At 50.2% G+C, this 13874-nt stretch overlaps 6 protein-coding genes across 6 annotated transcripts in view; 4 read left to right on the forward strand and 2 right to left on the reverse strand.

Moving 5' to 3' along the window:
* Window positions 1-1023: 1023 nt before the first annotated feature.
* Window positions 1024-3886, forward strand: Pmar_PMAR003737 (peptidyl-prolyl cis-trans isomerase b, ppib, putative; the record flags this gene model as incomplete). Its single annotated transcript, XM_002784431.1, has 12 exons — window positions 1024-1181; window positions 1246-1320; window positions 1380-1533; window positions 1588-1699; window positions 1747-1847; window positions 2508-2600; window positions 2691-2798; window positions 2859-3029; window positions 3070-3149; window positions 3422-3510; window positions 3552-3670; window positions 3718-3886. 12 exons carry the CDS (start codon window positions 1024-1026, stop codon window positions 3868-3870), a joined length of 1413 nt encoding a protein of 470 aa, XP_002784477.1. The 3' UTR covers window positions 3871-3886.
* Window positions 3887-3975: 89 nt separating this feature from the next.
* Pmar_PMAR003738 (methyltransferase, putative) lies at window positions 3976-5443 on the forward strand (the record flags this gene model as incomplete). The annotated part of the gene is made up of 5 exons (XM_002784432.1): window positions 3976-4173; window positions 4218-4758; window positions 4807-4913; window positions 5187-5240; window positions 5285-5443. Exons 1-5 carry the CDS (start codon window positions 4021-4023, stop codon window positions 5441-5443), a joined length of 1014 nt encoding a protein of 337 aa, XP_002784478.1. The 5' UTR covers window positions 3976-4020.
* Window positions 5444-5533: 90 nt separating this feature from the next.
* On the forward strand, window positions 5534-6821 carry Pmar_PMAR003739 (hypothetical protein). The gene is made up of 7 exons (XM_002784433.1): window positions 5534-5634; window positions 5705-5799; window positions 5848-5950; window positions 5997-6076; window positions 6132-6239; window positions 6288-6386; window positions 6666-6821. The coding sequence occupies exons 1-7, from the start codon at window positions 5547-5549 to the stop codon at window positions 6747-6749; spliced, it is 657 nt and encodes a 218-aa protein (XP_002784479.1). The 5' UTR covers window positions 5534-5546; the 3' UTR covers window positions 6750-6821.
* A 1443-nt stretch (window positions 6822-8264) lies between these two features.
* Pmar_PMAR003740 (kinesin light chain, putative) lies at window positions 8265-9976 on the forward strand (the record flags this gene model as incomplete). Its single annotated transcript, XM_002784434.1, has 10 exons — window positions 8265-8452; window positions 8533-8635; window positions 8681-8811; window positions 8862-8987; window positions 9033-9149; window positions 9197-9286; window positions 9336-9447; window positions 9495-9615; window positions 9662-9763; window positions 9815-9976. 10 exons carry the CDS (start codon window positions 8265-8267, stop codon window positions 9907-9909), a joined length of 1185 nt encoding a protein of 394 aa, XP_002784480.1. The 3' UTR covers window positions 9910-9976.
* A 240-nt stretch (window positions 9977-10216) lies between these two features.
* Window positions 10217-11835, reverse strand: Pmar_PMAR003741 (dihydropteroate synthase, putative; the record flags this gene model as incomplete). Its single annotated transcript, XM_002784435.1, has 3 exons — window positions 11693-11835; window positions 11456-11610; window positions 10217-11335 (listed from the first exon to the last, which is right to left on the reverse strand). Exons 1-3 carry the CDS (start codon window positions 11832-11834, stop codon window positions 10217-10219), a joined length of 1416 nt encoding a protein of 471 aa, XP_002784481.1. The 5' UTR covers window position 11835.
* Window positions 11836-13023: 1188 nt separating this feature from the next.
* Pmar_PMAR003742 (hypothetical protein) overlaps window positions 13024-13874 on the reverse strand; it is a gene marked incomplete at both ends in the record, with an annotated part of 1165 nt that continues 314 nt past the window's right edge. Inside the window, 2 exons of the mRNA XM_002784436.1 lie at window positions 13024-13235; window positions 13300-13825. Coding sequence (XP_002784482.1) covers window positions 13024-13235; window positions 13300-13825 — 738 coding nt within the window. The remainder of the gene's footprint in view (window positions 13236-13299; window positions 13826-13874) is intronic.

The following is a 13874-nucleotide window of genomic DNA, read 5'->3' on the forward strand; positions in this document are numbered from 1 at the left end:
CAAGGGATTAGAGGTGGACGCCTTCTCCTCCCTCTGGTGCCTCTCGAAGCGTTCTCCCGCGGTTCATCAGGAGCGCACAAATCGCCCAACAGATAGCGCCGCATTGCAATGAGTACTCTCGAGATCGTCACTACTAATGACTCACTAGTTGTTATTTCAGAACCATCATCTGCCACCTTTCTCTGTGTAGATATCATCCAACATGATCACCGTGGAGATTGTGGTGGCTATGAGTAGGTAATTGGCTAGCAGCTTTTACTTCAATATAGTCGAGTCAAGTTTGACCTGAGCGAGCCGTGTCCGTGAGTGGGCTGCATGAGCCCCTAGGCTTGTTGCGGATCAAATTCTAAATCAGGATTTGTGACATCACCTACACCATATAATACGTCAAGCCTTCACAGTGGAAAGAGCAATATACTACGCATACGAAACAACCATCTTCGGATGAAAAATATCTCAACCCTCACTAGAGGAACTCAGAACTCAACACAATGCAGAACTTTTATAAAACATAATAAAAAACGATACTACATCATCGCATGCATAATATTTCAATAATTCAAATGTTCTCCGCCGCCAGACTCGATATCCACCTGAGGACGAAAAACAATGCAACGACGGCAAGCAGAGGGAGACTAGACTGCTCCTGTCTTTCCTTTTGACGTCTAAAATAACGTTCCTCCCAAGACTCCGTGTGCAACCTGTCGTCCCACTCCTCACGTGGCAAACGCTCGAGCTCCTCGCGAGTGAGCGTCTCCCTCAGCCTTCTTCTTTCCTCCCTCTCCTCGTACATCTCCTCCAGCATGCGCAACTCGATGTGACTCAGATACATGCTAACTGAGTAGGCTATTCGTTATTGACGGATTGTGTGAGGTGAAAAGGTATGATCGCTCGCCCTGGTGAAACGGCCGCGACCAGGGCGTAGCGCTTTTGCCTCATATTCGTGCATTCACTGCATTAACTTCGTCCGAAAGGTCACACAGAATGTACAGTTGCACCGGTCCCTTAGAAGTGTCATCCCTCATGTCTCTCCCTCTCGTTCTGGCCCTGCTGTTCACTCTATCTTCGATGCAGGTTGACGCTGGCAAGCGTCTTCAAGCACGCATGTTAATACAGAACCACAACTCATCACAGCCGGAAGGGTTCGTGGTTGAAGCTCACGAAGACTGGGCTCCTCACGGGTATGTCTGCGTTATGTGTGGTTTACTCTGCGGTATCCTATCTCAACCACTGCATTCATGATAGATACCAGCGCTTCAAGGAGCTGCTGGTCGATCATTACTTTGACGGAGCTCGTTTCTTCAGAGCCATCGAGTTATTGTAAGCTTCGAGCATCACCGTTCAGTGCTTCGTAAGCCTAACCACCGTCCCCTGTTTAGTGTGGCCCAATGGGGCCTGCCGGCCGATCCTGCCATTGCAAACAAGTACGAAGGTATTCCAGATGACGAGGTCGTCGAGCGTAATGGCAAAGGCTTCATCTCGTTCGCTGCGACGGGTCTGAAAGACTCCCGAACGACACAGTTGTTCATCAACGTAGCACTTCATGTGCTTGCTCATATCGCACGACTCGCTGGCTTTATATTTCAGCTCCGTGATAACTACCACTTAGATCAGAGTTTTCCACCAGTGGCGAAGGTGGTCGAAGGCATGGATGTAGTTGAGCGTATGAACTTCGAGTACGGCGACCATCCTAGTCAAGGTAACGCATGTGTTTGATTTCGTAGCGGTAACTTGACCTTACCTCAGCGTATACACGTATCCAAGGCGAGTCTTATCTCGCTAAGGAGTTCCCAAGGTTGACCAAAATCGTGAAAGCGGAGATTTTGCGTGAGGAAGAAGACGATAAAGTAGTGGGCTGTTGGTGAGCGTCGAACTCAATGGAGTTTGTCAGAACGAACTCTGATTTGATGGTTATCTGGATGACTTCAGAAGCGTATGGTCAGCTGAGAAGAATTATTTCCTTGCTGGCCTTCCTCTGTGTTATCGCCATGCTAATTGAAGGTTACTTATTGTTACTCAGGCGTCGCTACTCTACTGCAGGGTAGGAGTGCTTTTCGTATTCATGTTTCTGCATGGTTTATTGAGAGTTGAGTTCCAGTCGGATATTTGCGAGGTGGCGAGTTCAGTAGAAATTTATAGCAGTCAAATGATGTGACCATAATTCTTTGAACACTTCTCAAGTCTGCTAGTTTACTCCAAGCCTGATGTTATCTCCCTCTGTAGTAGTCACTTTCGGAGCCCACGAGAACTGATCGTTCAAAGGGTCTCGCTTTAACTATCTGTTATGATGATATTTCGACATGTAGGGTTCATGCAGAGGCAACGGCGATAAGAGTGTGTTGATCATCGCTTCGAAATGGCTAGGCTGACGGCGATTTCCATAGTGGAATCGACCATTTTTATTGAGGATAAGCGAACGTTCTACAGCCGTTTTGACAGTCATAGTGTCATTGGTGTGGGCCTAAATAGTGCTGGCATCGACAGTAATCTGTTTTGGTGTTGTACAGTTTGTATTATTCATGCCGACCCAAGGAGGGGGCGAATTGGTGCCGACCACTCGGCAAGCCGTAGGGCGAGGTGTGAAGAGGATACCGCTGAAGGTAATAGGGTCGGGCTACTCTAGTGATTTTGGGATGCCGAGGGATAGACTACCGCACGAGTGATTGATATACTTCATGTCATGTGGGTAGAATGTCGAGGAGAAGCGGACAGCGAAGATCCGCCGTAGGCAAGTCCGACGAGGGTTGAAGATTGTTGAGGAGAGCCTCACTAAAGGACCGGATCTTACAGTGTGGGAGGTAGTGCCAGCTGGACAGTGTAATGATAATCGGCCTGATCTCGCTGGTTTATTTTTATAGATTATGAAGCACGAGATCAATCTGATGGAGGACGGCACCGTGGACGAGTTCGCTGGCATCGGTGTTGCCAACTGTACCAAAGTGGCACCCAACACCCAGTTTCCAGTAGGGAGTGTTCTTCGAGCTCTGCAGGACATGAGTACGGGATGCGAGGCTGAACACTGGCTAGAGGTAGTCTCTGTCGATGGTTAGTGGTGACCACTCCTTTCAGGTGGGATGCATATCGACTCAAGTGTGCCCAGTACTGGCCAAGGCTGCCGAGCTCTTTGCTATGGATGTCAGCGCCAGAGCGTAATACGCTATATCTCGAGTACTCGCATGAATGTTGTCTGGTGGACACCGCTCCTTCGTCGCTTGTCGAGACCAGTGTAGGAAAATACGCACATGGTCAACTACATGTGTTGATGCCAATGACGACATCCTGAGGAAATTGCAGGGGAGTGTCGTTGGTTTTCGCACACTTCCACTCTGAGTCGTACGTGAGTTCAATAATGTAGTGAGGAGAATCTTTAGCTCAGCTGAGTGAACCCAACATATATTCCCACACTGGTCGAGGTGGTCAGGTACATGACCTCTGAGATGGCGTATGTGGACCCCTCAGTGGCGCGGTGTCGACGACGTCTTATGGCCTATGACCTCACAGAAGCTCTAGGTAGTGCTTCTCTATCAATGAGGGCAACCTTCACGTCACAGGTAGATCCCCATGCTTTGATTTCCTAGTGGATGTTCTCCCTGCAACGCCGATAACTGCTGTACGACGAGTCCATGCAGGGGAGTGTCCTTCCCCACCTAAGCCAGCAGATGTCACTGTGGTAGGCGGCTGGGACTGTACTGATTGCCATCTGTTTGTTTATTTCAGCCCCCTGAGCTGCTCGTCTCGTCCTCGAGTGAGGAGAGCGAGAGCGAGCATGAGCCCGACAAGAAAGACGTGGAGAATTCGGAAGCGGTGGAGGAGGACATCGTATTCGAGGAAGCTGACTTTGAGTTCGCGCAGCATGCTTTTGCCAGTTGAATTGAAGCGTATCATGTTGTTATTCTTCGATCAGTGCAAGCGTTTCAACTAAGAGAATTGGTTGGTTTGGGTGCCGGTCGACACTGTGATTTTCCTAGGATCTTCTACTGGCTCGACCCGTGCTGGGTACCAACGTATACGTTCACTCAAATGCTACCCACATCTACCAACCAAGATAGTCAGCCGGCCATCCCCTCCTCGCCCGAGGCTGCGTCTTCGCTGGCCAGCCTTGCCAACCGGAACACGGACGGAGAGCCCACAACGAAGCGGTTCAAGCCCAAGAAGGCCGACTTCAGGCAGCGCGTAGGCGATTTGCTGTGATGATTGATTTTCACCTCTGCATTCAGGCCCATTGTAACCCCTTGAGCGACCCACTGATGCAGTACCCTGTGTCGCCTCGCCATGTGGACTGGTCTATGCACTTCCCCAAGTACTTTCACACTGACAGGAGTCGGGAGGAGTGCGAACAGACTATCTTTAACAATACTAAAGATCATCCTATCGAATACGATTCCTCGCTGATCTACGACCACCCCGTTCGTAACAATTTCATCCTCGACATCGGATGCGGATTCGGAGGTCTTCTGGTATCTCTCGGACCGCTATTCCCAAATAATCTCATCATGGGTATGGAAATTCGAGAGCAAGTGACCAACTACGTGGGCGAGCGGATCCGTAGCATGAGACTTTCTGATGGACCTTATAAGGGTGATAACATCGCCGTTATCCGAACGAACGCTATGAAGTTTCTGGCCAACTACTTCCCAAAGGGCTCGTGTGACAAGATGTTCTTTTGCTTCCCCGATCCTCATTTCAAGAAGCACAACTGGAGACGGAGAATCATAAACGACCCTTTGATGAGCCTGTACGCGTATGTGTTGAAGCCAGGTAGCAAGGAAGAGCCGAAGTTGTGGAAGAGATGAAAGCTGCTTTCAGGTGGATTGCTGTATACCGTTACTGATGTGGAGGATCTCCACGTTTGGATGAGGGACTGTGGCGAGCGTCAACATGAGCTTTTCGAGAGGGTCACCGATGCTGAACTGGTGAGTATTTGTTGTCTTCGTCACATCTATACCGTAAATGCTATGCATTCTGAGTGGTTTCGCGATTTCCGAAGCCCCAATCTCATCAATGATTTCTGATGATGGTAACCGCTTGCTGTCTTACTTCATACCCGTCTAGTAGTATTACTCGCTTGTAGGACTAGTTGATGCTTTTTAGTCTCATTTGATGTGAGGTGGTTACTTTTACATCTGCCTTGCCGATTTCCCAGTCCTTTAGTTCTAGACGCGTCTTGTCGAATCGTTTTCATTCAGGCGGGAGACCCTTGCATAAAATGTATTGAGAATGACACTGAAGAAGGAAAGAAGGTTCGTACTCCGTGTTTGCTCTCTCGCCGAAGACATCTACTCAGGTCAAGCGGGCTGGCAAGCCCTGCTACACTGCCGTGTTCAGGCGTCGTTGTGACCCTCCCTCACTGATCGACCAGGCGGCCTCTTACCACAGATTCCTAGAGGAGGCTGCGGCCCGGCAAGCGGCCGCTGCCGTGGCCGCTGGAGCTCTAGGTCTTTAGCGAGATATGCTTATTCCTGAGTCTCTCGTTCACGATTGAACGCTCGTGATTGTTTCGTTGGGGGAGGAATAACTCGTCGTCTTAGTTTTTACAGCTCATCATCATGTCGCAGAAGGCCGATATCGTGTGGACCGGCATTCTCGGCGGGGTCTTATCTCTTGGATATATACAATGGCGACAGCACTTCTTGAGTGAGTCGATTATTGCAATAGTTGCGTCTCATCGGCTCTTGAGCTGCGAAGAGTCTCATTCAATTCGTAGGTGAAAACCTGGACAAGAAGAGCTACTTCGACGAGTTTGGCAATAAAATTGAGTTCGAGGATGAACAGGATGCTGTCGAGCCCACGGTATCAAACGTAAGAGCTCTCCTCCCTATCCTACCCTACTGTTCTTCTGTTCGTCAGCCCATGAAGCGGGCGGTCGCAGGCCTTAAGGCTGTCTATACTCCACATATTCTAGACTTGGCAGCGCTCGTCTCAGCAGTGTGGGGTTATCGAGCATTCAAGAGTAGGCCTTTCCTCTTGTTATCTCGACGCTGATAACGGTTTGTCAGATATGAATAAGTTACTTGAAAGACGGTATGCCGATATTACGTATCAAATCAGACGCCCCGACGTCCTCCTCAACCGCATCGTAAGCCTACGAGTGTCACTGCCATGCAAGTGTCATTCTTCGCTGTGCGTGCTAGGTCTCACTGAAGTATCTTGTCTACGGTGGAGTTCTAATACCAGTTTTAGCGGGCGGCTCACTGGCCCTTGCCCAGTGGCTCACTCTACCTGTTGAGGAACGTGGCAAGGTAGGCTCATGCACGCGCACTGATTTCGCTTCGATTTCTCCTATCCAGACCTGGACATCACGAGTTCAAGGCACAGTGGTTGGCGACTATCTCACCGCCGCTCAGCGGACGATTGGACAGAGCATTGTAGGACAGAAGACAATACGAGTAAGTCTGGGCTATTCTTCCAACACCACTGAACTAACACGCTTACCAGCGAGTAGCACTCGAAAATCTGGACTCAAACTCGTGCTTGAGTATTCATGAACCGAATATATAAGCTTCTTTTACAAGGCGCGAGCTACTGTCTGATTATTGATGAACACGTTATGAAGGATCTCGCGCGCCATGTGTGGAGCTACGACACAGGCCATTGGTCCTACTGTGTGCCCACAAACTCAGGATTCCGTAGATTCTAAGGTGGATTTATGAGTGTACTTGCCTCAGGCCAGCTCCGACTTCCAAGACTTTGCCCACCGAATGAGAGACTTAGGGGATATCCGCAGTGGTTTAGGCCCGTGGAAGCTGTGATCGTTTACCCAACACTGTGTGCAATATTGAACGTGAATTACTATTTGTCCACATTTTCCTCGTTTCTGTCCATTTCAATCGATTGTGTTATCGAGAGTCACAACCCGTATGAACTAGTAAGAGCCGTGCGAGATGAGTGTTCATCCCGAGGTGCTCCGTGTGGAATCCGCGTGATATAATGGAGTCGTCCGATGCACAGATTTCGATTATTTCAACCTTTTTGTTCCGACTGTTCCACATTGTACAAAAAATGCATCATCATATTAACAACACAGTAGTATTATAAGTTTGTTGCCGTTTATTTCATCACCCAAGTTGGTGCATAACTCGACAACATGACAGCTACCGTAAGCGGACAAAGGAGTTCATGCGTGTACACGGTTGAGCTCTGCATATGCAGACGCAGGAACCGTTTCAGTTGCACAACAAAAAATCACAAAAACTCCCCGGATGACTTGGGTCGGGGATTGAGTCTCGGGGATCGAACTAGGAAAAGTATGCCGGCCGATCCACCAACTGTGATTGCAATACCAACGAGGACGGGAGACAAAAGGGCACCTAAAGAGGGAGAAAATGTGTACGCCTAAGACTCCCAGATAGACTCTCACCAGCGGCAGCAGCTAGGGTGGTAGACACAACGACTGCAACCGCCACCGCCTCGGAGTTCGCTTCGTATAACTCGTCGAGGCTAACTGCACAAGTAGAGCCTAAAAAGCATGACTTTAGTAAAGACAGACGCTCGTGAGAATTTACACTTATTCGGGCATCGGGCAGTTCTAGCTTCACCAGGAGAGCTCGATTCTGATGGTTGGAAGGCCTAGAAGGGGCAACATCGAACCATGTGGGATGTGTTGCACTCACGACCGGCTCGGCCCGAAGTAACTGGTGCCTCCGGACCTGATCACGGAGAGGCTTCTTCTTCTTTCTTCGTTGTTGTTTCCGCCGAGCGTCGGCCGGCGATTCTAATGGAGACGATCGAGTTGGGAGAGGCGGTAGGTCTGAAGCTGAGAAAGCGATCTTTCGGGCTAGGCATAAATCCACATACTTTCCATTAGAGGAATTCCGAAAGCCGAACGAGGTAAATCTTCGATATCGGTGTCATGATGCTCTCCTCGACGAGATCCCAAGCTTGAGGCGGAGCTTGGGGATGCAGGGCTCGAATCGGCTACATTTTGTATAACCTAAAGCTGATGATTATGATGCGGTTCCTCTATGAAAGTTGACAGTCAGTAAAATTAGTGATATAGCAGCACGCATGGGTAGTCCGACTCACATTCAATGCTGAAGGGTCCTTGGGCAGGTGAGGAGGAGACGAGTCGGCCATGCAAACAACGAAAGACTGTGATTAGATGCCTAACAATTGCGCGCGAGGTCCACATTCCGATCGGTGGATCTTGCGCTCTTGAAGGTCTGAGGTTCGAACCGAGCACCCCGCCGTTTTCCGGAATTTATTTCGGGCCAATTCAAGTGCGCTGAGTATCATTCGGATCTATTCAGCGTAGTAGTTTCTCCCCTATGTTCCGCTCTGAGATTTCTCCTCTCCTTCGGCTCGCATGGACGGTTCCACGAGCAGCTCTCTCGCGAACTCCCCCTCCATTTGTCGGTGCAAAATTTGCTGTTCCTACCGTGCGGACGGCGGCCAGGAGCTTCACCACGAAGGCACCAAGCCAGAACGAACCCGAGATTTTGCTCACTATTGAGAAGTACTATAGGCGAGTTCATACACAAAGCGTCACTCAGAGCAACATGAATAAGTTTGTACAGCACTAGAAATTCATCTCAGGCACATGGACGAGGCCATGAAGGCATTTGGGGAGGGAAGTCTAAAAAACTGCTTGATCGCGAATAACAAAGCCATCGAGCTCTTCGAGGAGGATGCTAATAAGGTACGTCTACGGCACTTGTTGACATTTTGTGATCATTTGGAGTAGAGCCTCCGTCGTCAGCAGCATCAGCGGTATGCTGCTGCTTATCTCAACAGTGCTTTCGTGTTGAAGCAGTTGGGGGCCTATCAGGAGGCGAAGGAGGCTGCAGACAAAGGCCTTGCCATTCTCATGAAAAAGTACTGCTGTGAGAGGATGGTCGGAAGTTTTGTAACATGTTCAACTCAAGGTACACTATGCACAAACGGGAAATTGCGGAGACTCTGGATTTACTGGGCGAACTGTGTCAGAATCTAGAGCTCACTGAGGAGGGAAAGGCCGACGTTAGCCGATCTATTGAGCTCAAAACGGCATTGTAGTATAATCAAGATTGCTCTATTCTTGCTGTAGTGCTACATAGGTATGGGCCCAACGCCATCCAGCTAGCGGTGCCCATGAATATTCGAGGAGCACTGCAGCTCCAACAGGGCCATCTTGACAAGGCTCGCTCAGATTTTTTACGAGCGCTCACATACACGTAGGCTCGAGGGTCTAGTTTGTGTGGGGAGGATTATTATTGTTCAGAGTGAAGTACCATTCTGCTGGCAAACCCGTCCATCCCCAAATCGCTGTATGTCTGAGCAACTTGGCAGGGGTACTCCAAAAGGAGGGCAAGTAGGTCGCAAAGCTCCAGTTGAATCTTCATGTAGTCTTTTTTACACAGGCTCGATGAATGTCGTCAAATTTACACGGAAGTTGTGGAGTCAATGAGCCAAGAATTCGGTAGGACCTCCCCGGTTACCGCACAGGCCCTCTGCGATCTCGGCGCCACCTATGTAAGGTCAAGTCCAAGGCTAACTCGATGGAGTTTCTCTCTCTCTAGGTGGCGTTGAAGCATAAGAAGCTAGCCCAGTCAACATTGACCGAGGCCTTGCATGCCAGTACAGTATCGAGAGGCATAGAGCATCCTGTAACTCAGCGTGTAGTGGAATGGTTACAAGATGGTAAGTTCGTGGAGTGGAGAAATGGCGAAGACTGGTGGCGTTTCAGCGGCGAAAATCGAGGACCCGGAAGATGTTGACGGATTTTGCGGTGACGATTTTGTTGACAACCTGCTCATGGACTGCGTTCACAAGATAGCAGAGCAAGAGAGTAAGTTTGGTAGAATAATTTCAGTCAACTGTTCATTGGGAATTACCTCAGAGCATTCGGCAGATGCAGGAGTTCAGGGAGACATCCTCTTCTTGGACCAGCGCGGCCATGTTGGTCACGGTAGCCCATTGAAGCCGCTCATATGAGAAGCATATCCCCCAAGTTAACCACTGTTCATATAGCCATTGTGTTCCAATTCACTGTTCTTCGTCGAGAGATGGTATGCGTTGAGTAGTTCGTTATACGGTCAAGATCGATTATTGTACACCTCTAACATTGGAACGGATTGATTCGGGTCCCTATGCTGAATTGGTATGACGAGACTTAGAGAGGTCAGATAGAGTGTGGGAATAATGACAACGAAACCCTCGATAGATGGGGAAAAGAGGAGATACACCGAACGCTGGAATTTATAGCTAAAATTAGGTAGAGACTTTCGGAAGCATTCAGTCATTACTCGACTCCGATTTCTTCGTCGGGAACTCTATAGACCTTGTCCGCTACCATACACACTCGCTGGATCTTTTTAACGTCATGCACTCGAACGATGTTGGCGCCTTTCTCTATGGAGGCAACAACAGCAGCGCCCGTGCCAAACGCAGCCATGTCCCAGATGTCTTCTGGAGGGTCATTACGGTCAGTAACGAATCTCTTGCGTGACGGACCGCTCAGGGAAGGCCATGGCACTCTGGAGAGGGTAGTGGGAAGAGCTTCCTTGTAGTGCCTCAGCAACTGGAAGTTGTGGTTGGCGAACTTGCCGAAACCGAGCCCGGTGTCGACTATGATGTTCCAGCGGGGGATGCCAGCCTTCATTGCAGCATTCACTTGAGTAGTCAGGACTTCATGGACTTCGTTAACGACACCGTTTGGATATTCTGCCTGACCATGGGGACGCATGTGCATGCAGACGTAGGGTACACCAAGCTCGGCTACGGTAGGCAACATACTCTCATCCCAGAGGCCACCCGAGACATCATTGACCATATCAACGCCCGCCTCGACTGCTTTCCGTGCTGTACTTGCATTACGTGTGTCGATACTCAACAGGACATGGTCACCCAAGTCCTCTCGAACGGCCTTGATGACTGGTAAGACTCTCGCCTGCTCTTCACTAACGTCCAAAGCCTGCAAGCTGTTGGTGCCTGGCCGTGTGGATTCCCCACCGATGTCGAGGATGTCGGCGCCACTTTCCATCAGCGTTCTTGCATGCTTCACTGCTTTCTCTACAGTGTTGTATAGACCACCGTCCGAGAAGGAGTCCGGAGTCACGTTCAAGACGCCCATTATGAAAGTCTTGCCTGCATCCCAATCCAGCAATCGGTCTTTCCCCACAGGGAGGACTCTGTGACACTGCTCCATAGTTCGTAATGAACTGATCAGTTCACCCAAGGTCCTGGCGAGGACCGGATGGCTCCACTGAGCCGGTAGCAGATCCCTCAAAGGTGCTAGGACGAAATCCCGCTCGTGCATGCGCTCGTGGGGTATGTTGAGGTCCGGAGTGTCCACCACGTCATTACCATAGAGGAGAATGTCCAAGTCGATCGGCCGTGGACCATAACGTAGAGTTCGGACCTATATGGAAGAGCATTCTCACACCCGAAACCCCCATATTTTAGAGACGATATAGTTGTTATTCCATGCTGCTATCTCTCCAACGATTGTTCAATACTCGAGCGGCCGAAGAGGACTCACCCTGCCCATCTTGTTCTCGATTTCATTGAGCTTAGCGAGTAAGTCATGAGGGGGCAGCGCTGTGTCCAGTGACAGCACGCAGTTGAGGAAATCGGGCTGGTCAGTAACATACTGAGCCTTAGTCTGATATAGGAATGACGTGTTTGATACTATACCTAAGGCGAGAGACGACTAATGCTAGCAAAAATCTTCCGCGTGCGCGCGAACACCAAGATTCCTATTCATAAGGGAGCTCACCTAATCCATCGGAGGCTATGCATTTGAGAGCCTGGTGGATATTCTGAGCACGGCCGCCCATGTTGCTGCCCAGGGCTATGTAGGCTCGCTTCAACGCTGCACTTGGTGTGGTCATGGAAGTCTGTGAAACGTTGGGGGACATGAAAAATGAAGGACGAATTGATCCCTGTAAGGAACGAACCCTCGCAGAGACCAACGAAAGGCTGGTTTGGTTGAGACTAGCGATGTGACTACGGTCAATTGGCGAAGCCGTGGCACATGGGTCGGTCATCCTGGGCTCATGGCACGTAGAGGAGCCCTCGACAGGTGCTGTGAGCTCTGACCGCAGCTGTATTGAGTGGTCTACGGTGACACCCAGAGGAAGGGCATGTCGTGAGGGGTATACCCTCTGATTGGTAGTAGCGATGCCTCGACTGTGGGGACGGGCTGAGGCGACAAACAAGGACACTTGGTCGGATGTGCTACTCGCGCAAGGCCTGTATCTATTAAGGCGGCTTTCCCCGCAATAGGTCGAAGGCTCTTGCAGATGGCGAACAGAGCATCGAAAAACGACATCATGGGATGCACCGCGGTCCGAGGCAGCAACAATGTAAGTCACCAATCTTCCGCTTCCATAGGGAGGTGCGCCCTAGGAGCCCGACCGTAATTGCCCCACGCCTCAGCCTGATAATGCTTATGATACAGTGAGGAGGGTAAACCAGAGAGCGATCAACTTGCTGGCCACCTGGGTCGCGACCATTGAGTAAATCAACAGCAGTGTTGGTATATATGTTCCAATTCCTCAGCTGAGTTCAGGAGTTTTTATTACTAACTAGAAAGTAATTACTAATTTTAAGGGAAATTTCATTACTTATTTTATTACTAAGAAGTTCACCCACGAATTCCAGTAGGAATGTACAGAAATGAATAACACATCCCGAAAAATTCCTCAGAATTTTCATATTATCATCAACACATGTAGTTCACCATATGCACATCTTCCCACATTGATCACAATTGTCACAGCCCATCGTAGACCATCCGCAGAAACTCTGAGCTGATTCCATCTAAGATTGTCCCCATAGTACCGTCACAACTGCCAAGGACTATCCTCCTTAAGCTCAGTTAGAGTTTACATGGACCTACCCAGCCTACTAGGTAGATGCCCATAACGATGCTTAGAAAGGACCTGCGGAGGGGGGCACCATAGGTTAGCACAGAACTATGGACCAACAGTACCCCTCCCTCTCAATTCACTACTGCTACTACGCAACATCAATAGAGCGCGGAAATGTAATCAGCATTCAGTGTAGATCCGCTGGAGATCGATAGATAGCCCTCGTCTTCGTCTACTACTCAGATTGTTCACCATCGTTCGCCGGTCCAGGCCCCATCATAGCCTTGCTGGTACCCCTGAGGGCCGGCTTGGGACCAACTCCCTTGAAACGATGCAGGCGACTGTCGAGGTTGCTGCCAGCTGTTTTGCCAGTTATTGTAGGGCTCCGGACTGCTACCCCAACCCTGGTCGTGGCCTCGCCACTCGTTCCGTCGGGGACTTCTAGACCTACTCCTAGGCCTCCTCGAGATTCCCACACCATAGGCGTCTGTCGCGCTCTCTACAATCCTACGAATCTGAGCGTTGGCAAAGGCCGATACATTCCGATAAGTTCCATCGCGTGCGCCAGCGGCCAGGCTCTCAGCTTCAAGTGAAGGGACACGGCCTGCTAGCACGTCGTCGAGGTCGGCTATGGAAAGCAATCTCCGCATGAGGTCGCCGATCCTTCCGTCCACAGTAGCTCGCTGGACCCAGGAAGTGACACCGTTTTCTAGCACCGTTAACGACGGTAATGACGTAAATTCTTGGTCTTTGCCCAGAGCGATGTCCCGTGCCTCATCCAACGTAGTGGCGTTCCGGACCGCCTCGATCGCTGAGGCAGCCGAACAGCCCGAAAGGAAGAACCCTCGAGCCTTCTCAGGAGCTCCCTGTTCGTCGAGGAATGTCCACACACGACTGGACGCCCGCTCTAGTGAACTGTCGCAGCCCGGGCCCTTATTGACCGATCTGAAGCGTCCCGGCCTAGGGGCTTCGTGGAAAGCGCCTTTTCCCTTGCCCTTTCCCTTGCCACTCCCCTTGCCGCCTTTGCCAACAGCCCCCTGTGCGGGATCAACAACTCTTCACAGCAGCAGTCACGACGCTACTAGC

The sequence above is a fragment of the Perkinsus marinus genome, assembly GCF_000006405.1.
Source record: "Perkinsus marinus ATCC 50983 genomic scaffold scf_1104296935302, whole genome shotgun sequence".
Lineage (NCBI taxonomy): Eukaryota > Perkinsozoa > Perkinsida > Perkinsidae > Perkinsus > Perkinsus marinus.